This window comes from Gossypium hirsutum, chromosome A09 (assembly GCF_007990345.1).
Source record: "Gossypium hirsutum isolate 1008001.06 chromosome A09, Gossypium_hirsutum_v2.1, whole genome shotgun sequence".
NCBI classification, from domain to species: Eukaryota; Viridiplantae; Streptophyta; class Magnoliopsida; order Malvales; family Malvaceae; genus Gossypium; species Gossypium hirsutum.
This window is the reverse complement of record NC_053432.1, coordinates 69,385,096-69,407,492: the sequence shown is the minus strand read 5'-3', so window position 1 is coordinate 69,407,492 and position 22,397 is coordinate 69,385,096. Positions and strand designations below refer to the sequence as shown.

General features: G+C 31.0%; 2 protein-coding genes and 1 pseudogene across 2 annotated transcripts; 2 read left to right on the top strand and 1 right to left on the bottom strand.

The window, feature by feature from the left end:
* The first annotated feature begins 4,556 nt into the window (after positions 1–4,556).
* Positions 4,557–10,992, top strand: LOC107889352 (probable alkaline/neutral invertase D). Its single transcript, XM_016813739.2, is given in 6 exon segments — positions 4,557–4,822; positions 5,501–5,944; positions 6,439–6,870; positions 8,719–9,169; positions 9,172–9,276; positions 10,479–10,992. Coding segments are annotated over 5 exon segments (1,677 nt in total). The 5' UTR covers positions 4,557–4,822; positions 5,501–5,551; the 3' UTR covers positions 10,775–10,992.
* A 374-nt stretch (positions 10,993–11,366) lies between these two features.
* LOC107889353 (NDR1/HIN1-like protein 6) lies at positions 11,367–12,673 on the top strand. The gene has a single exon (XM_016813741.2). It carries the CDS (start codon positions 11,743–11,745, stop codon positions 12,502–12,504), a length of 762 nt encoding a protein of 253 aa, XP_016669230.1. The 5' UTR covers positions 11,367–11,742; the 3' UTR covers positions 12,505–12,673.
* Positions 12,674–14,519: 1,846 nt separating this feature from the next.
* On the bottom strand, positions 14,520–16,535 carry LOC107890086 (uncharacterized; annotated as a pseudogene).
* Between the last annotated feature and the right edge of the window lie 5,862 nt (positions 16,536–22,397).

Sequence of the window (22,397 nt, the reverse complement as noted above, 5' to 3'; positions counted from 1 at the left end):
CACATTCATAAAATAATTATTTCTACTTCAGACTTGTGGTCTCGAAACCACTATTCCAACTAGGCCCAAGATCGGGATGTTACTCCACCAATATCTCCTTTTAGTTCATCATCTTGAAATGATGAGAGCCCTCAGGAATATCTTGTAAATACGAACAATAATAGCAAGTCCCAGTACATGGGCGCATCTATTCGATAGGGAAACCAAATCTTTTTTTGAACTTCATCTCTACGAGGATGTACTTACCAAAATCATCTGGCATTGTCACCTTCTCACTGTAGAATAAGTTCTCCATCCAGAGAAAGGATGTTTGAGGCATGAATTCAAACAATATAGGAAATTGGTCCTTATTCAACTTCTGCAAGAAATACATATACCAGAATAACTTATCATAAGGATATATTTCTTTCTTATGGGACATGATGAAAAACCTTACAAGTAGGCACTAGGAGAGACCCATCAATTGACCTGGTACCACAACGAAGTTGTACAGAACATCCTGAATGAAATTCGAGAGGGGAATAGTAACACTCGTTTCAAGTAGAAACAACGAAAGGAATAACTCGAGTCTTCCACCAGTAGTATCAAGGCTAAATACCTCATTTAGATGATGCAACCCTTTCAAGATACTAAACTCATATTTGTAATGTTACGCGAACAAACCATGACATAGTAACACATTTTTCATCTTCCAATGGGTCGTAGAACACTGATAACTAAGACTAACAATAAGCTCATAACTCCCCTTTTCAAACCTCGTTGCAACAGCTTTTTCAAACTTCTCCGTAGCTATTTTTTTACTCTTCGCTGCCTCTCTTGATGGAGTACGACCGCTACCTCTACCTTGAGACTTGCCAGTCTGTTTATTTCCCTTAGTCATTTTCCAACAAAACAAAAGAAATAGCTCTGGCCACAACAAAAGAGAAATGCTACAAGACGAAGTGAAGCAAATAAATCCTTAAAATGCAAAAATAATTATAGGAAATCAAAAAAAGCAAGAAAATGGCCAACAACAGCTGCAAAAATTTCAAAAAGAAAAGAAGGCAATGTAATTTCGAAGAAAAAAACATAAAGAATATATAGACCTGTTTCCCAAAATGCATTGCTTTAAAAAACAATCGGTGTCTAATGGCAACTCGCCACCTGTTTTAAAAGGTTTTCATTCATCATTATCATGACTCCTCATAAACACAATCCTCGAGGTAAATTTATGAAAGAATCTCAAACGTTTAAATATAATGTTTCACCATAAAATAAGGCCACCATTCAAAGTAACATGTAAGAGAGAGAGTTATAAGATCAAAATGTCTCAAGGAATGTCACTTTATAACCCTCCTCTCGACTCAAAAGAGGGAGAACATTGTTATACCCCTATCTTGTCAGGACAAGTGGCAAGCCAAAAAGACGCTTGAGCAGTAAGCTTACCATAGTAATTCGAGAGGTCACTTACGAGCTCGCCTTTCCAGTATGACCAAACGAGAAACAAATAGTCTAATCTTCATTGGGAGTATGAAGTTGTTGGTCACCAAACATCACATGGGCTCAACTGCTTTATCCTATCAAGTTAGAATGAATGATAGGATTTATCCTGTTACAGACATCCTCGTCCCATCAAAGACATCCCCTCCACGTGCCCCGTAATGGTGATTAGATGGCAAGTCCACCACATTAACATCATCTTGCAGAGGACCTTCGCCTATAAATACCTCTAAGAATAAGGAAGAAAGAATCAACTCTTCAAGAATACTAAGCCTATACTCTGTCAACGCTTTTTCAACTTTCAACTTTCAACCTTTATACTCCCTTCACCTCCATTCTCCATAACCTCCAAATCTTTGCCCCAACTAGGTGAACCAGCCTCTGTAGCAACGACCACTACCTCCTTTGTTCTCCCTTCTTGTTATATAATTGTTTCAACAATACCATTCACAAATGAAGACATCGTTATTGTTGATCCTAAAATTGGAATGTATAAACATAACAAAACCTTATTATTTATTTAGGTTGAGTACATAATTATTTATTTAGGTTGAGTACATAATTTTGACTTCAATGTTAAAATTTGTATCTAAATTTTTTTAGTTCAAATTGATATTTGAATTTATCTTCTGTCGGACATTGTAATTTTCTTTGTTACACTACTAAAATGGAATGACATGTACTAATCAAGTTGTTGCACATAGCAAGTATATCACGCCATTAATTAAATGTTGGTTTAAGCTGATCAAAGTCGGTAATTCTTTAATATACATTTTGTAAGTTTCAATAAATGTCTACTTTTTTTTTTTTAGTTTTCTAAAATTTTCTAAAATTTTTCACTTTTTTTTTCATTTTTTATATATCTTTTAAATTTTCGTAGCTATTATAAAACTTTAAATGATTTTTCAAATTTTCTTTTTCCGAATTTTAATATACTTAATTGAATATATATATATTGAAAATTTCTAAAATTTTAAATTGTTTTTTATAATTTTATAAAATTTCAATTATTGATGTATATTACTTTATTTTCTAAAGTATCTGGCATATTATAATATACTAATTGATCCACATCATCCTATTCTAAGGGGATATAAAAATTAAGTAAAATATGTTACGAAAAATAAAAGAACATATTAAAACTACATTTAAGTATCTAAATGTATATTTACCGTATTTATTTATTTAGAATAGAGAGAAATAGAGCAAAAGAGCAAGCTAGGCATGGATAACTAAATCTGACCCACCATTTATTTAAATTTAAAACCTAACCATATAGATTGAAGATGGTTCATGTCACATCTTCCTTAACTCACACATACCCTAAGTCAAACCTCATTTTTAATCATTCTACACCAACTCATTCATGCCTATCTTGTTGTTATACATGTTTCCTTTTCTTTTTTTTATATTTCAACTTGTAGTATATTTGGTACCAATTTTTAAAACTTAAATCATCAACTTTTAAACTCTTTTTTTATTATCTCACTAATTTTGCATAATTTTTTATTTGAATTAAAATTTAAGTGTTTAATATTAAAATTTTAAAAAAAATATTTTTGAGAAAATAAAATGGTCATTATAACGTTTTAAAAAAATATATTTGAATTCTATTTAAATTCGTTAATATTATGATATTCTAATAAAAGTGTAAAAAAATATTATAACTAATTATTAATATTTTGATTTATTTTTAAAAAAATAAAAAATAAATGGTACATGTAAACTAAAAAAAATGTTAATTTGGCTCAAAATGTGAACCCAAAGTATTTCAAAATTTCAATAAATATTTTTTTAGGGTAAAAAAAGTAAAATGTTTGCCAATAGATCACAACTCCCTTGATTAAGTGTAATAAATAAAATCATACAATAAATTTGAAACACTTTTATTCTTATATCTTTCTCCTACATCAACAGCATTATCTAAATCTGCAGTGAAATTAATACTACCAAAACCAAAGAAATATTCCATAAATACTGTCAATTAATGAAAAAAATTTAAAACTTCTTTTTCACATTACCCATATTTCCAGGCAATAAACCAGGAAGAAATCAATCATTAATAAAATTGGTAAAACTTTTTTTTATTCATCTCCCATAATGTTGGCTTTTAATTACTGCCCATTAATAAAAAATTATACCATCTTTCACCTAACCTGTTTTTCAATACAATAAACCAAGAAAGAATATTTTCTTTAGAAATAAATGTTAGCATTTATTTATTGTTGAGTTGCAATTATCCATTGATAAGAGTAAATTAAACTTAATCTAATGGGTGATTTTGACAATTATTTAATAAAATTATCCATTCAGCAAAACTCTGCAGATATAGAATTATTAATCTATATTAATCAATATTGTGTGTCATTTCTCTTCTTTATTTCTTGTTCTATTTTGTTGGGAAGATTAAACAAAACTGTTTTAAGTGAAACTGTTGAAACATTAAGTTAAATAAATGCAAACAAAAAGGTTTTTTCAATTTATATCAAAGCATGCTTCATATGCAGTTAAAAGAAAATCTTGAGCTACAATTTGCATTAATAAAGTCTAAGAAGAAATGATGTTCTATCTCACATCCACTTTTGGTGATGCAAACATCAAATTCAAATAATGAAAAGTGATATTTTTCTCAATAACCTATAGGATACTTTCAGCTATATGTGTAAAATAATATTTTCTTTTAAAATTTATTCAATAACGATAATAGATGGAATATATTTGTATATAAATTTTATTCTACTTTAATTATTATTATTTTATTTAAAGATTATATAAAAAAATTAAAAGATAAAAATATCATAATAATTTATTTTAAAAAATTAATTTTTTTTAATTTAATTGGTATCCAACTCAACCAAAGTTTTACTAAAAAGATTAAAATTATAAAAAAAAAATACCTTTTTTTAAGCTTTTAAGAACTCAGTTATGTTTTACCTAATCAAAATAGAAATAAAGAAGGAAAAAACCAACATAAATGACAAAAAAAGAAAGTAAGAGATCAGTAGCCAAATCAGACAGTAAAGTCGTGTCTAAACTGTGTCGTTTAGTACCATTTAAGACATGCATTTACCGTCAATTACCGGTAAATTTAAGCGCCTATTGTATGTTATTACAAAAGGAGAGAAGAAAACGACACGGCTGTTATTACAAATTTCTTTTTTCCTTCTTTCCAAGTCTTTTTCTTTTCTTCTCACTCTATAGATAACACGTATTCACAACTAGCTTCCTTTTTCCTCTCTCTCTCTCTTCTTACCGACCGTTTTCCTGCCTGGTCGCCGTTTAGTTTTCTAAACCGAGGTTGCCGGAGAGTCCATTTTCTCCGACATTTCTTCCTTCTCAAAAGGTTTGCTCTTTAATTATGTAAAGCTCTTTCTTTTTCGGGTGAGAGTTATTTTGATTTTTCAGTTTGATGTTGTTGCTGAGTTTCAGATCTGGATTTTCTTATTTAGGTGGCTTAATTGGCATTAGTTTTTTTTTTTCAAAAAAATAAATCATGCTCCCTTTTTTGTTCTTTTTCTTGTTATGCATCTTGATCTGTGTCCTCTATTTTTTATTTTCTTCTTGAATAATACTTTCCATGGTAATTTTTTTCCTGTAGTCAAATGTATTGCAGTAACTTTCTAAAAATGTGCAAAAACGAATATTATATAAAATATTAAGGAAAACTTTTTAAATAGAAATTCCCATATATATTTGAAGTGCATCATCTCCATATATAGTGGGGTTGGTTGTTGTAAATTCTTTCTTATCCCTCCAATCATCATGTAATTACGTTCAGAATAAAGTGGTGTTTTAAAAGAAAACCCTTTCTTTTGTTTTCTGCACTGTAGCAAGGAAAGGTGTGTTTAATGGATAGAAAGGCATTACTTATTTTTATATCAGCTTTATAAATATATTCTTAGCATTTCAGTTTCTGTATTGAGTTCTTTTTTGCTATTCTTAAGGGCTTTTTTGTTTTGTTCTTATCCACAACAATTGGGGTTCTAATCCTTTTTAACTTTTTATATTTTTGGACCTGTAGATCTCTTCTTTTGAGACTTGACTTCCGGTTTTGTTGATTGAAGACAAAGAAATGGAAGGGACTAAAGAGATGGGGCTTAGAAATGTGAGCTCAACGTGCTCAATCAACGAAATGGATGATTATGATCTCTCACGTCTTCTTGATAAGCCAAGGCTTAACATAGAGAGGCAAAGATCATTTGATGAGAGGTCACTCAGTGAGCTCTCTATTGGTCTCACCAGAGCAGGTCTTGACAATTACGAGACCACATACTCTCCTGGTGGGAGGTCAAGGTCAGGTTTCGATACTCCGGCTTCATCGACTAGAAACTCATTTGAGCCACACCCCATGGTGGCTGAAGCATGGGAAGCTCTCAGGAGGTCTTTGGTGTATTTCAGAGACCAGCCAGTTGGTACCATTGCCGCATATGACCATGCTTCCGAGGAAGTTTTGAACTATGATCAAGTAAAGTTCTTATCAGATAATTGAAATACTATTGTTTATTGGTGATTTTGCAATTCTTATTGCATATGTATCTGCTTAAAATTATAAACTTTGATTTAGTATTGATTATGATCATAATTTAGGCATCCAACCTAAAACTAATTTGTTGTAAATGGAAAACTTGAACCTGAAGATATGGTCATAGCAAACTCTAAACTTACATGAATATGGGAAACAATATTTAATAGTAAACACCTTGATCCACGTTGGATGACTTTGATTAGGTGAAAAACTTCGAGTCAATCATGGGAACTTTAATATGAAAAGAGAAATCTGATTACTCAAAATAGGTTTGGTTAGGAAAAATGGGAAGACAAAGTATCATTAACCCTTTTGTTTAGGATAACTATTAAAGGAAAATTCATGATATTTGTAGTTGCTTTTAACACTTGAGATTCATTACCATTTTGGTTATGATTTAAATTTTTTGAGTTCATGTTTGATTTTTTGTTCAGGTTTTTGTTCGAGATTTTGTACCCAGTGCTCTGGCGTTTCTGATGAACGGAGAGCCTGATATAGTTAAGAACTTTCTCTTGAAGACTCTACAACTTCAAGGGTGGGAGAAAAGAATAGATAGATTCAAACTAGGAGAAGGTGCTATGCCAGCTAGCTTCAAAGTTCTTCATGACCCTGTACGAAAATCAGACACAATTATTGCAGATTTTGGAGAGAGTGCCATTGGAAGAGTTGCACCAGTTGACTCTGGATTCTGGTGGATCATTCTGCTCCGTGCATATACAAAATCTACTGGGGACTTGTCGCTAGCTGAGACACCTGAGTGTCAGAAAGGAATGAGGCTCATACTCACTTTGTGTCTGTCAGAAGGATTTGATACATTCCCAACTCTACTTTGTGCTGATGGGTGCTCTATGATTGATCGAAGAATGGTAACCTATCCTTCTAGCCTTAATTTTTCTCTCTCATTTGTGCATGTGTATGTGCTTGCCTTCTCATATACGCGACATTGCTTACCAATCTTGTAGTTATTTTGATTTGATGCAAGACATGCAAAGCTTCTGAGAAATTTAAATTTGCTAACTTCATGAAAAATGGAACCAGGATGTAATATTATTATTAATGGAAAATATAAAGTGTAGCAGATAGTTATTTATTGTTATACCTGAGTAACAGAGATAATGGAGCAGCATAATGTATAGAAATATCGTTCCTTTGGTTTTGGTTATCTGTATGTTGCTTCTATAATCATTTTGATGTGTGTTCCTGTGGTTGTCCAACTTGCTATAATTTATTTGTTTGTTTAGACCGACATACTTTTGATTTGGTAATCAATCTTCTTGTCTCTTGGGAAGTCATTGATACAAATGAATTTATAATTTTATTTCATTTCTTGTATTATTATATTATGTCCGAAAGTGAAACTGTCATGCTTTACCAACGGTACATTTTTTTGTCTCAAATGCTCTGTTGGCCTTGGGTGTAGAGGAATAATGTTATCTGCTAAAAATAAAACAGTTCGATGAGAATCTTGTTAGATACAATCTGAATTAATAATTCTAAGAGCCAAATCCAGCAGTACTCAAGGGTGGAGCCAGGGGGGGGAATGGAAAACTTTCCACTTAGGCCCCTTTAAAATTTATAAAATTTTAAATTAATAAAGATAAAATTGCACTTTGACCCCTCAAAAATGATAAAAGGTTGATTTAATCATTTAAAAGTTAAAAAGATATAGGCTACTAAAATGGTGCCAAAAAAAAAAAAACACTTCTCGCTTCACCCCTTGTCAATTTTGACCATATAATCATCACAAACTTATGATCTACCATCTGATGGGACCGTAAATAGCGACAAATATGGTCTGCATCACATCTCCACTATTAATGTCCGCCAAATATATCCATATTCTGTTACTGCTAAGACCTGGTAGAATCTAGTTACTTTGTGTTTGTCTCTTTCATTGGCATGGTATGGTGCTAATATTCCAAGTAAAAAACTTACAAGATCTCAAAAGCAAGTACCATCCATGGTAGGCATAGGTGCGAGGGAAAATAAACAATGTGTAGCATTTTGCTCTGCTATGTCAAGGAAGGGTACACTAAAACAATGTGGATTTAGGTGGCAGGAGTGATATAGTAAAAGTTTATGGTTCTTTTTGTTTAGTGGATCCATATTTTGTTTTTAAGTGAATAATTAGTAAGGATCCTTCATACTCATCAGGTTTGTAATGTCTGAGAAAAATCTGTTCATTTTGCTATTCGAAATGCAACCCATGAGATATTGCTTGTTTGACCTAAAGGGTTTCACACTTTCATCCACAAATGGTAGCTCACAAGTACGGGCGATAAACTTAGTGTTTAGTGAGCTTATGTCTACATATATTCGATAGAATGTCACAAATTCCCAATCTTAGATTGGGGGTTTACAAATTTATGAAGCGATTTCTTAGTTAGAAATCATATTTGCCTATTGGTGATCAATTTATGCTTGCATTAGTTATTGTATTTATTAAGGTCGTTGTCTTTATGCCTCCCTGGGGTTTTTTTCTTTTCTTTTCCTGCCCAATTTTGGAACTGAAAAATAGATCTTAATGAAAATTTCAAACTTGTAGGCGTGTAGCCGCAGTTAATGACATAATTGTCTAAAATTTTATGAATACCTTTATTTCTAAGTTTCCTTCTCTAATAATTAAGTCAAATATTCTTTTGTCACCGTGCCTTCTCCCTCTTTGAGACCAACTTAGCTGCATGTTCGAATAATGGTGCGAACTTATTTTACAGGGTATTTATGGTTATCCTATTGAAATTCAAGCACTTTTCTTTATGGCGTTGAGGTGTGCTTTATCAATGCTAAAGCATGATGCGGAAGGAAAAGAATGCATTGAAAGAATCGTGAAACGCTTGCATGCCTTGAGTTATCACATGCGCAGTTACTTTTGGCTTGACTTTCAACAACTAAATGATATCTACAGATATAAAACTGAGGAGTATTCTCACACTGCAGTAAATAAGTTCAATGTTATTCCTGATTCTATCCCAGACTGGGTATTTGAATTTATGCCAACACGAGGTGGCTACTTTATTGGCAATGTTAGTCCTGCAAGGATGGATTTCCGATGGTTTTGTTTAGGTAACTGTATAGCAATACTATCTTCTCTTGCAACTCCAGAGCAATCAATGGCTATTATGGACCTTATTGAAGCCCGCTGGGATGAACTTGTTGGAGAAATGCCTCTAAAATAGCTTATCCTGCAATAGAAAGTCATGAATGGCGAATTGTCACTGGCTGTGACCCTAAGAATACAAGATGGAGTTATCACAACGGAGGATCATGGCCAGGTAAGACCATCACTCTCTAATCTATCCTGACTTTAGCGCTTTTGTTTTTTATAAGAACGGAAATTAATTTGTTGCATGGATCACTCCATATCTTTCTCTGGAAAATAATTGATTATGGTTTCTTATTAACTAGAAATTTATTAGATGTTACAAAATACTAATTGCCATCATTGATTAGCATGTCAAAGACATGAAAAACAAAGCCCATCGCTTGTCTTGTTTGGGCTACTTGAAAAGTAACCAAAATGCTCACTGGGAGTAAATCAGTGAATTGACTTGTCCACACTTCAGCTGTTGGTTGGTTGGTTTTAAGCATCTTGAGCGTGGAACTTTCATCTCAATTAAATAACAATTGGTATACATTGAAACTTGAAGTTAATATCGTTAGCAGCAAGAGATTGGACCATATTCACATAAGCCATCCTCAATACCGCACCTTCTTTCAAGGTGGTAATATTATGTTTGACAGGTGAAAATATTCACATAATACTTTGGGAAATAGTAGTTAAGATGTCAATTTTATGCTTCAGAAACGATAAGGAAACCCTTGTAATACTTCTTTAACATATTTCATAATGGTGATAAACTTGGTATCTACATAATAGGGTATCCTTTTAGTCTTCTGAAGTTCATGTGCCTGCTCCCTGTTAATACCATTTTATTTGCAATTTTGGGGTCCTTAGGTTAATACAGTATGTATCTAAGCTAGTGTCCTCTTACATGTATGTATCTAAACTCATTCTTTTCATGAGTTAAGTTTCATATTATTGTAGAAATCCCTATTTAAGACCAATATCATCGGTAAGCTAGGTAAAAATAAGATGATTTTGTATGTTTGTCCATAGTCTGCTCTGGTCCTCCTCTTTTCTTTGGATCGTGTTTTAGCCGAAGAAATCTATGCTCTTAGTTTTATGAAACAATATTTTCTACTACTGATTTTAAAATTTCTTTTAACTGTTAAGCAATCACGTGCTACTGGAATCAATGGCTATATCCTTAAAGCTGTGCCCTGTGGGCTACTTGTCCAACTGTATGATACTGACGATTGTGTTATCACATTGCTTGTTAGAATTAGTGGCTGTTAGGATGTAAACCTAAAACCCTAACATTCATAACTGAGTTCTGCATTTATATTTTACTATCTAATGTTTATTGTCTTTCCCTGTTTGCCATCTTGCAATTATCCACTACTTTCAATGCAGTGCTGTTGTGGCTGCTAACGGCTGCTTGCATCAAAACGGGAAGGCCGCTGATTGCAAGACGTGCGATTGATCTTGCCGAGACACGTTTGTTGAAAGATAGCTGGCCTGAGTATTATGACGGGAAGCTCGGGAGATATATTGGTAAACAGGCTAGGAAGTACCAGACATGGTCAATAGCAGGATATTTAGTGGCAAAAATGATGCTGGAGGACCCATCACACTTGGGGATGATTTCATTGGAAGAGGACAAACAGATGAAGCCATTGCTAAAGAGATCATCTTCCTGGAATTGCTAAAAACAAAACAAAAACAAAACAGGGAAAAAGAGCTTTAAAAATTTTCATTATAACAATATTCTTTTTTATTTGGCGCTGCTCCTCTATTTAGGGTTTCATAAAAAAAACAAAAAAAAAACTTTGCTTTTTTCTGTACTGTAGCAGGTTGGTAAGACTTAATCTCTTGCCTTCTCTTCATAAAAGAAATAAATAAAAGATACATTTTGCTGTTTTGGGTACATTTTTTAATGTATTTTTCAAGGACTATGATGATGATGATTATGATCTGGTGAATTCGACCCGAAACTATAATTTTATGTATTCTTCAAGGTCCATTTGGATTAAAAAAAAGTAAAGAGTAAGAGTGCAAGCAATGATCCTAACAGGTGTTGAGGACTTGGAATAAAGAGATTGAATCGATTTTTTAATTATTGTAGAATTGATAACCAATCATTAAGAATGTAGAAAAAGAAATATATATTATATGTGGGAGGTGGTGACGTGGTTTAAGAAACAAATGAAGGAGTCCAGAGGTTAGGACGCAAAGAAAGAGGGTATGGTTTATATTTACGACCATCGCGTTTGAAGAAAATGAAATCATAGTTTTATAGGGCGGCATTCAGAAATATTTTGTTATTTCATTGGGTAGTAGTTCCGGGTTTTTCAACACAAAAGCTTACGCGTGCAAGAAAAAGGGTAGTGGGAAAACAATTTCAAACGTCATTGCTACACCTGCAGCTTAAGAAATTACAAAGTCCCTATGGTTGTGAACAGCATGAGGTGCTGCAATTTCGTCGCAATTTGAACGCCCGCGATTAGGTTAGGTGAATGAATGTTTGAAACCAAAGTTAATTAACCCACCACCCACAACCCAACGAATGAAAGTCAAATTAAGGAAACTTCCATCGCATGACTTTATCAAAATCCATTGCTCTCTTATCTATTTATTTCTACTTCTATTTCCTCAAGCTTTCTTGTAAACTTCCAATATGTCATCGATGGCGGATCAACAGAGAATCCATCCCGTCCCGGATGTCGAAGCACCACCACAAACCTCCCCAACAGTTCCCTTGGTGCCCCAGGGCACGTCGAAATCCGATGACCAATCATATCCACCTTTCCATCGTACTTATCCACCTATGAACTCCAAACCTCCCAAGAAGAGAAGCCGTTGCTGCAAGTGCTTGTGTTGGACCCTGTCTCTTCTCTTGCTGTTCATCCTTATTCTGGGGATTACCGTTGGCATTTTGTTCCTTGTTTTCCGACCAAAGCTACCTAAATATTCTATTGACAGGTTGCAGATAAGCCAGTTCGATCTTAATTCTATGGACTCTAGCTTATCCGCTACCTTTAATGTTACCATTACTGCCAGGAATCCCAACGAAAGAATCGGAATCTATTACGAAGGAGGTAGCCATCTAAGCGCGTGGTACACTGAAACCAAGTTATGCCAAGGGTCAATGCCAAAATTCTACCAAGGTCACCGAAACACCACGGTGCTGGTTTTGCCTTTGTCAGGACAAATCCAAAACGGTACAGGTTTGATCATGGCGGTGCAAGAGCAGCAACAGCGGACGGGAAACATCCCATTGAGACTGCGGGTGAGTCAGCCTGTGAGGGTTAAGCTTGGGAAGTTAAAGCTCATGAAAGTGAAGTTCTCGGTTAGGTGCGGGTTAGTGGTAGATGCTTTATCTGCTAACAACACCGTCACAATTCAAAGTAGTAGCTGCAAATTTAGGCTTAGCTTGTAGAGTTCCTAATTTCTAACACCCGCCATATTTTTTACATTTATGTTCGAGAAATAAGGAGGGTTTTAATATATGCGGTTTTGTTCTCCTCCATGCTATATACTTCAGTTTGTTGTTATATATTTGTAATGGTGATGTTATTCTATATATTCTTTTTTCTTTTTTTGGGAAAGATTATGGTCCGATACCCATTTCTGATCTCCTTGATTTGTGGGATCATTACAGGGATATTCTCATTTGATTTTGTAGCCAAACCATCTCAATTTCCAATGCTGTTTATGGAAAACTAAACAATCTTCTACTCCCCATTTGTGCATTAGTTCTGTACAATGGGTTGGTAGTGCGACACAGATTTTGTCGTCGAAGACGGAAACCAAACAAAACTTTGCCAATATACATGCATGCATACATGTTGGTTGGTTAGGCGATGTATGAGGAATTCTGGAATTTACGCAATTGATCCAAGGTAAAGAACCCATTGCTTTGAAGGAAGCTAGCTAGTTAATTAACTCTATTGCAGAAGATGGATGCGTGTTGAACTTGGATAGTATCTCTTATTGGGGCTTCAATCTCGAGTTCATTAATTCTAGTTCCCTTATAATTAACTGCATTGCAGAAGACGGATGCGTGTTGAACTTGGATAGTATCTCTTACTGAGGTTTTAGTTTCGAGCTCTAGTTCCCTTATAATTGAGCAGCCTCTCTCTAATTTACGTCAATTAGGTTTGGGGACCAAGTCTTGTGTTGAAGGGGAATTTTGAGATTACCATTCACTTATATGAAATCTTTTAATATTTATAGGTGACGATGACTTTTTCTTAACTTGCCATGTGTACGGTGTAAGTCTCATCATGATCCATCACTTTAGAGGCATAATACTTTCTAGGTAAGCAATAATAAAATGAAGACAAACTAAGCAAGTTTCACATGTGAATCTTGTAAGGAAAAACCTAACACTTATTCTTAGTTAGATAGATCTAAAAAGTGACAAGTGTCTTACATATATCCTCTTGAATCTTTAGTTTTAGTGAACTTTTATTTTTGACGAGATCGAGGTAATCTTATAACAAAGTTGCGGCGATGAAAAACCAAGGTACTTGTAATAAAAAAAACCTTCATACATATTAAATAAGATGTAATCATCCTTATTGCTCATATACAAATTTACATTAAAATCCTTAAGATACAATAAATAAATAATTATTTATATGAAACATATTATAAATGGTTAAAAACATGTATGTTTAATAATTACATATACATATAAAATTAGTGTAATCTTTGGTCCAATCAAAAAATAATTTTAGTTGATCCAATAAAAAATATTTATCATTTTCTGTTTTCACGGTTCAATATAGATAGATATACATAATATGTATCTCTTTTCTTTTACTAAATTTTTATCTTATTGGATTTTTCTTGACAAGGTTTTAATAAGACATGTTCATAGAGAATAGTCATCTAAGGAAAAGTGTTGTACTACATGCATTTTGCATGTTGTAGATGGCTAGATACATAAAAGACCAATAGCTTTTACCTCATCGGGTTTTTTTTTCACAAAATTTTAATGAAATATATTCATAGTAAATAATCATCCAAAACGAAATATTGTAATACATGTATTTTGCAGATTGTGGATGTCTAGATGAATAAAAGACCATTAGTGTGATTGATAAGATTCATATACATGTTAGTGAAGAATTAGAATTATAAAAACACTTTTATTTAACTTCTTTGATCTTTCTCTACTTTTTTTTATTGATGGCAAAAACATATATAACTGGGAAACCAATTTACATAACAATCCCTTTTCTTTTACAAAGCATAAAGCACTTTCTCCTCTGATTAGATTGGTTTATGAGCTTACAGTATAAAACACCATTACCCCTACCACAAGTATTTTCCTCCATTATTTCCCTTACAAGCATGTGATGTGATAGTTGTTATTTTTTTTTTCTTTCTAATTAGGATAATTAAAAAAAAGTAAAGAATAAAAATAGGAAAAAGACACGCTTAACATTCCAGCGAATTGGAGAGTGGAGAGATAAAAGGGTTCAAATGTACAAAATATATGCACTTCCTTGCAAAATCCACATTGGAAGACATCAAAGATTACTATCAAAATGAGGAAGAATATCAATCCTACCATCAATTTCCACAATCAATTGGTGAATAGAAACAGTCAAAAATGCTAAAACACCAAAACTGTGCAAAACCATTGAATGAAACCATTTCAAAAGCCATCCTGACTCCCAAGGATGCTTCTATTATTGCATTGCAGCCATGAAAGGTAAGCATCACCATAAATCAGCCCGATGCAGTCTTTTTCTGCTGAAAAATGACAGCGTAGATGGGAATAATAACACCAATGCTAAAAGCTGTGAAAACACCAAGAGACATCTTCAGCTTCTGATTTTTCATCCTATCCAAGTTGTACATATGCTTAGCGTGAAGGTAATATGGTTCATCATGCCCATTTGCATGGCCTCTTAATTGCAGTTGAATGAATCCCCCTATTGGCTGCTACAAACACAACAAAAATATATACCCATTGGAGGTTTTAACGTAAAAGAATCACATCTTAAAAGCCAAGTTCCTGAACAGTTTCTTTCAGCATCTGAAAATTCTAGAATACATGCCCATAAGCTCAACAAAGAAAGACAGGCTCCAAATGGGAGCTAGAAGAGAACCCTTGGCGTGCCTTTGAATGGTTCCTATTTTAGCTAAATTATAGACTCCATCTAGGATATGACCATTCATTTTAGACTTGATATGGCATCATCAAGAGTAGAGAGAAGTTATTTTCACAACAAGAAACATTATGCATTGCATTCTAAAAGCCAATTAACCACCTTAGACAGCTTCCAAAACCTACATAACGAAATTGCAAATAAGGTTCCTTTTTTATTTGCCAAGCAATAAATAGCGAAGCAGACAAGAATGTTGCAAGTTGTGTTCAACTTTCAGCTTATAGCCATTACAGTTTACACTACCAATCCAGGCACGGGTTCTTTATGAGTCTCATTCAAACCCAAAGTCGGCAGATTTAGCATCCAATCATTCTCCAAAATCAATGGAATCATTGCATTTTCTAGCAAATATCGTGCCTGAGAATGTCAGGCAGACATTCATTTGTTGAAGAAGAGAGAGAAAGTAGTCAATTCAACTAGAGAGCGCTGAAAGCCACCAGTGGCCACAATAATCAGATGAAAGGGTTTGCCAGTTAAAAGTTAAGAGTAACATGTAACGCTAAAGATGGTCACATAAATGCAAAATAAAAAGCACCTCAAACACTTAAAAATATAGAATGCAAAGCTTATATCATTTGAACAAAAAAAAGCTACTACGGCCCAGAAATTTTGACATAGCACAGAAGTTGCAAAAGCAACATTATTTAAATAAAAAAACAATGAGATAATAGTCATAATCGCTAGTTAAACCTATAAGCAAATGCAATAATAATGGATGCTTGAAACCAACATATAATGAATGACCATAGAGTTCACAATTGACATCTAAAGCCCTATCTAGCATTGTTGTTGACACAAAACTTAAGGTTAAAAGTTGCATTTCACTGCAACCACAATGCCAAACAGGTAAAAGCCAAGAAAATAACAGCTTTGTGGTTTAGAAGCTAGGTTTTGAATAAAATAAATATTGTTTTTCATATCTCTTAAAACTTTTTGACATTCCAATTTATCACAACATTTCTCGGCAATAAAGTGAAATTAATTCGAATAGCTTCAATCAGTTCTTGACGCATTAGGTTACCACATTGATGAACACACAATAAAAAAGAATTCCAAACATCCAGATGATTATCTTCCATCCTTTACTTATATTTTCATAGCCAATAACAAAACCTAATTAAACTAAAAAAAACCAAAATCGCTACTGGATCACTAACTTGACTTGGAGAAAAGAGATTGAGACGAAGAATTCAGAATCTTAGAAACCGATCTAAGGCCACCGTTCAACGCCATTGCTTCTTCACAAAGATACGAATTGTAACGATTGATGTTTGCCTATTTCCACAAATAGCTGGCCTTTTCTCAACTCTACCATGCCCTTTGTTTATATATTCAAAGGTGTCGAGTGTGCACACGTGTCATTGGTCCAACACCTTTATATTATATGGAGACTAATTCTTTTAAATATTAATTTAATTAATAACCATTTTAGTTTTGGTTTTTTAGGTTAAATACGGATTTTAAATCCATCCACCAATAATCAATCATGTGAACCGATTACTTTAAATATAAAAATGAGTTATAGGTGGAATGAGTTTTAATTCAGTTGATTTAATCTTAATTCTGTAAATCTTGATATATGATTATATTGTATAAAACGATTAAGTGGTCAGTAAAATTAGTTAAAATATGCAGATATAGTTGGTTTGTTGTAGGGTGTAGAGATTCCTAGATACTTATTGATTATTGTACGGATTGCTTCGAGCATTGGGGAGTATTGACATTGTTGCGCTTTGTGTATTCTGAGTTCAATTGACATTGTTTAAGTTGCGTACTATGTACAATGAAATATTAATGTATTGTAACACTTGACATTGGTAGTTCAGTTGGACATTCATGTGTCTGAACATTTTTCTTTTTTGTACTATTTTGGCAAATCGACTGAATAAATTAATTAATCAAATTGTCTTTGATGTAATGAATTGATTGAAATTGGTTTATTATCATTGTATTGTTATTGAAAGCTTTGCAACCATATACTTGCACTTAGTAAATTCTATTATGCTTTGAAATATTATTGAGCAATTTTCGCTCAGTGCATCAATTGTTTGTTTCCGTGTGCAAGATCAAGGTAGCGAGAAGGGACTTTGTGGTAGCAATACTCTTGAGCTCATTCACACCCTATGAAACATAGATATGGATATGCAATATGAGTATGACACAATATGAACACGATAACACAATAAATTTATAAAAAAAATAAGAATACAATATTGCAATAAAAAATATTTTTATAATATTAAAATACTTGGTATAAATGAAAATATTAATACTTCTCATTAATATATAATCAATTATTTTACATAAAGCTGTCTATCATTACACAAAATGTAAACTACAATTTTATAATTTCAATGTCATTAAACAAAATCTATAACTACCTTTAAAAATTATATATTGCTTTAGAATGATGGGATTTAGAATGGCCTTTTTATCAAAATAACCCTTTAATTTTAATTAAGTACTAAAATGACTCACTTTTTTAATTAAACACCAAAATGACCTAAAATCTATAGTAAAAGTTGGTGGAGCCAAATTATTTGGCGCCACCAACTTGCCACGTCAGTAGAGAGTATAAAAAATTAATTTTTTGGTGGAGCCATGTAAAATGACACCACATGTATAAATATCAAGGAAATATTGAAATTTTTGAAAACATGGGAGGACTTCAAAAAAATTAATCATTTTTTTAGTGGAGCCAAATTAAATGGCGCCACCAATTCTGCCATGTCAATTTTTTTTTTTACTTTTTAACTTTTCTTTTGTCTTTTGTATTTTTATTTATTTTATTTATTTATTTTACTTATTTATTTATTATTATTAACTTTAAAAATTTTGAAATATATATTTGAAATATTTTATTAATATATATTTTGAAATTACTTTTTTAATTTTAAATATTATTTTTTTAATATTTAAATATTTTAAACTTTCAAATTTATTATTAATTTTATAATAATTTAAATATTATTTAATTTGTTTTATAATATTTTAAATTATAATTTTTAAATTATTTTTAAAGATATTCAAACCATTTTTTAAATTCTATTTAAAATTTAAAAATAATATTTTATTTTAAAAAGTGAATTATGAATTGATAAAAAAACTAAAAAATATTTTTCATTTTAAAAAAAAACACGAAAGTGACCTAAAATCTATAGTAAAAGTTGGTGGAGCCAAATTAAAAAAATGGGTCATTTTGATAATTAATTAAATTTTTTGGGTTATTTTTATTAAAAAGCCCAATATCTTTAAAAATAATTTCAAAATCATAATTTAAAATATTATAAAACAAATTAAATAATATTAAAAATATTAACAAACTAATAATAAATTTGAAAGGTCATATCTTTAAAATATTTAAATATTTTATATTATTAAAAATAAATATTTAATTTTTAAAAAAATAATATTCAAAATTTTAAAAATAATTTAAAATAATATTTAAAATTTAAAAATATATATTATAAAACATTTCAAATATACATTTTAAATTTTTTAAAATTAATAACAATAAATAAATAAATAAATAAATAAACAAAATAAAACAAGAAAAAATATAAAACTTAAAAAAAGAAAAAAATTTAAAGAAAAAGACAAGAGATAATAAAAAACTAAAATTTACAGTATTTCTAGAAAATGAAAAATATTTTTAATTTTTTATTAATTCAAATTTTACTTTTTAAAATAAAATATTATTTTTAAATTTTAAATAGAATTTAAAAAATGGTTTGAATATATTTAAAAATAATTTAAAATATTATAAAACAAATTAAATAATATTTAAATTATTATAAAAATAATAATAAATTTGAAAGTTTAAAATATTTAAATATTAAAAAATAATATTTAAAATTAAAAAAAAAGTAATTTCAAAATATATATTAATAAAATATTTTAAATATATATTTCAAAATTTTTAAAGTTAATAATAATAAATAAAATAAATAAATAAATAAATAAAGAGAAAAAGACAAAAGAAAAATAAAAAAAGTTAAAAAGTTAAAAAAAAAAGTGGCAGAATCTGGTGGCGCCGTTTAATTTGGCTCAGAAAAATGGTTAATTTCTTTGAATTCCTTTCATGTTTTCAAAATTTTCAGTATTTTCCTGGTATTTATACAGGTGGTGCCATTCTACATGGCTCCACCAAAAAATTAATTTTTTATGCTCCCTGCTGACGTGACAAGTTGGTGGCGCCAAATAATTTGGCTCTACCAACTTTTACTGTAAATTTCAGGTCATTTTGGTGTTTAATAAAAAAAGTGAGTCATTTTGGTACTTAATTAAAATTAAAGGGTTATTTTGATAAAAAGGACGATTTAAAATCGAAAGGTTTTGTTTTAATGACACCTAAGCATACATATAAAATATAATTTAAAGGGTTAAAATGCCATACTAGAAAAAAACAAATAAATAAAGGATTTGGTTATTTGACAATATTGCAATGCCACTAAATTAAAGGTTGGGGTTAAATTTGGAAGATTATTTGTATAAATTAAAATATAAAAAAATTATTATTATATATATATCAAAGTTATACATGAATTATGATTTATTATTTAATTGGATATACGAATTTTGACATTGTGCATTTTGATAAATGAATATTAAATTTAGTTCAATTTTGTTAATTCATTAACATCGTATTTGATGTAGTATCATTTTAGGCTTATTTTTTGCATATGCAAAAAAAAAAAATTATTTACCTAAGATAAAAATTATTCGATTTATTTATTTTTAAATATTTATAATTGAATTAAATCAAATTTTTATGCGTACAATTGAAACAAATTAAAGCTCATGTATCATACTGCACATTAAATCTGAGGTATTGTGTAAAATAATTAACATTGATTGAATCCAAAATTATAGTTTAATTAATGAAATATGATTTCTTTGCAATGTTGAGTTGAACTAAGTTATGATAGGAACTATTTTGTTCTGGTACATTAGGCATATCATTTATAAATATTTTATAGCTGGTCCCTTTTGTGTTATATTTTGTGTTTAAAATATTATAAATTTGTATAAAAGCATTACATGCTAATAATTTATTGAATGGGAAAATATTTAGCGCAGTGGAGTTTTTAGACTCCACAAGTAGAGTTAAGAGATTGACAAGTATTCTATAGAAATATAGTAAAATATTTAAAAAAGGGATACATGGCTATTTTTAAAGTTGCTTGTGAAATAAAAAAAATACACTGCGAATGTACCAAATACTAGCCCTTTATTTAATATGAATTTTAACATGTTGATATATTTATATTGTGCTTATGCTATTTTTATGTCGTGTCTAATTATGTTTCATATAAATTTGTCATAATGATTTAATTATTAATGTACATAAATTTACTTAAAATTTGATATTATATTTTTTATATATTAATATTGTTATAAATATTGTTTAAAGTCTTAATCCAATTTTCCGAAGTATAGTGAAGAATATATTCTAGTGTCACGGGTCAGAGTTCAAAGCCCGTGACCATCGCACCAAGTGCATCCGATGGAGGTCTATTGTTTAGATGGGGATCATTTGGCCCACGAGAGCTAGTCCGATTCAAGGAACTATTGGAAAATCCTGTCAGATTGAAGTCTGGTTGGCCCGACAACGAAGATATGGCAACTTAGGCTGATTCGATAACTGATCTTAAAAGATAGAGGGAATCATATCTTGTAAAGATTAGATAGGATTTGATATGACAATATCTTGTAAATCCCTTAAATCATGGGATATGATTAATCTCGTTTATCGATGTAAATGTATCTTGTCCGTCGGCTTTGGGAGAGCTCAAGTATAAATAGAGAGCGTCCCCCATTTGTACTCACTCCATTCATTGTTTCATTATTTTTTGTGAATAAGAGAATAGAGAGCATTTACTCAAACACTTTGTGAGCGCTCTTTCTATCGTTCTTTTGGTTGCTTCTTTTGGCATAAATTGCTTTTGCTATACGAGTTGGTGCCTTGGAGGAGTTCTTAAGGAATCCTCATTCAAGTAAAGGGTGACTTAGGCGAGTTTGGACGAGCGAATTGCTTAAGACCTCACGGATTGCGAGACGAAAGGTCTAGCCCCGTGACACTAGTATGTCATAACAAAGGTCATTTTCAAGTTCAATCTGTACCCTTAATAAAAAGACTTGTAACAAAAGATGAAAAAAGAGAGCACTTTTCAGATTCCATTCATACCATGTAACAATTCGGTTTTAGTTAGTGTTGGAAAATTTGATTTTGCACTAAATTTCTTAAACTGAGCTATTTTAAGAAATCAAATTGAGAGGTTTTCGAAAATGGGTATGGTAGTGGATTAGAGAGTTATTATTTGGTAATTAGACATTAATTAGAACTAGTGAGGGGTTTATTTAGAGTGTAGAGTAATTAAGACTTATGCACTAAATTGTAAGATTAACAAAATTACAACTAGCGAGGGGTTTATTTAATGTGTGAATATTAAAAAGTATGATTTAGAGAGTTAGGGATATTTAAGTAGAAATTTTCCCAAACCCTTGTAGCAAAATCTCCATTTGGAATTTGCAAGAGGGAACATTTTTGGGGAGTTACTTTCACGAGTTCTTCCCAAAACTTTCCAAAAAAACTCTCAAATTCTCTTCATTCCAATTTGCTTTTTCAGCTCAACTCATTGATTTCAATTTATTCAAATCAAGGGCAAGTTATATTTTCATTTAGGCTTAATTGCAAATCACCCTTAATGTTTGCTAATTTTTCATTTTCCCTAATTCTTTTTTTTTCAATTGCACCCTTATTGTTGCAATTTTATTCAAATAGGTCATTTTTTTTATGGAAATCGTTAAATCATTAACGGTTAACGGTTAACAATATTTGCTGACTGTGCGTGACAATTGTCACTGACTAGGATGTCGCGTCTCACGTGGCAAGTAAAATTCTTTTTATGAAAATTAAATTAAAAATTCACCCAATTTAAAAAAAAAACCTTTAATCTTGTTTATCTCTTAAAAATATTTTTTGAAATATATATATTTTTAAGTTGAAAGATATTTTTAATTTTCATGAAATTGTAATATTTTTCATTAATATATATTTTAATTTTTCATAAAAAAATATTTTTTATCTTTTAAAAATATAACTTTTGTAATTTTTCAATTTTATAAAATATTAATATTTAAAAAA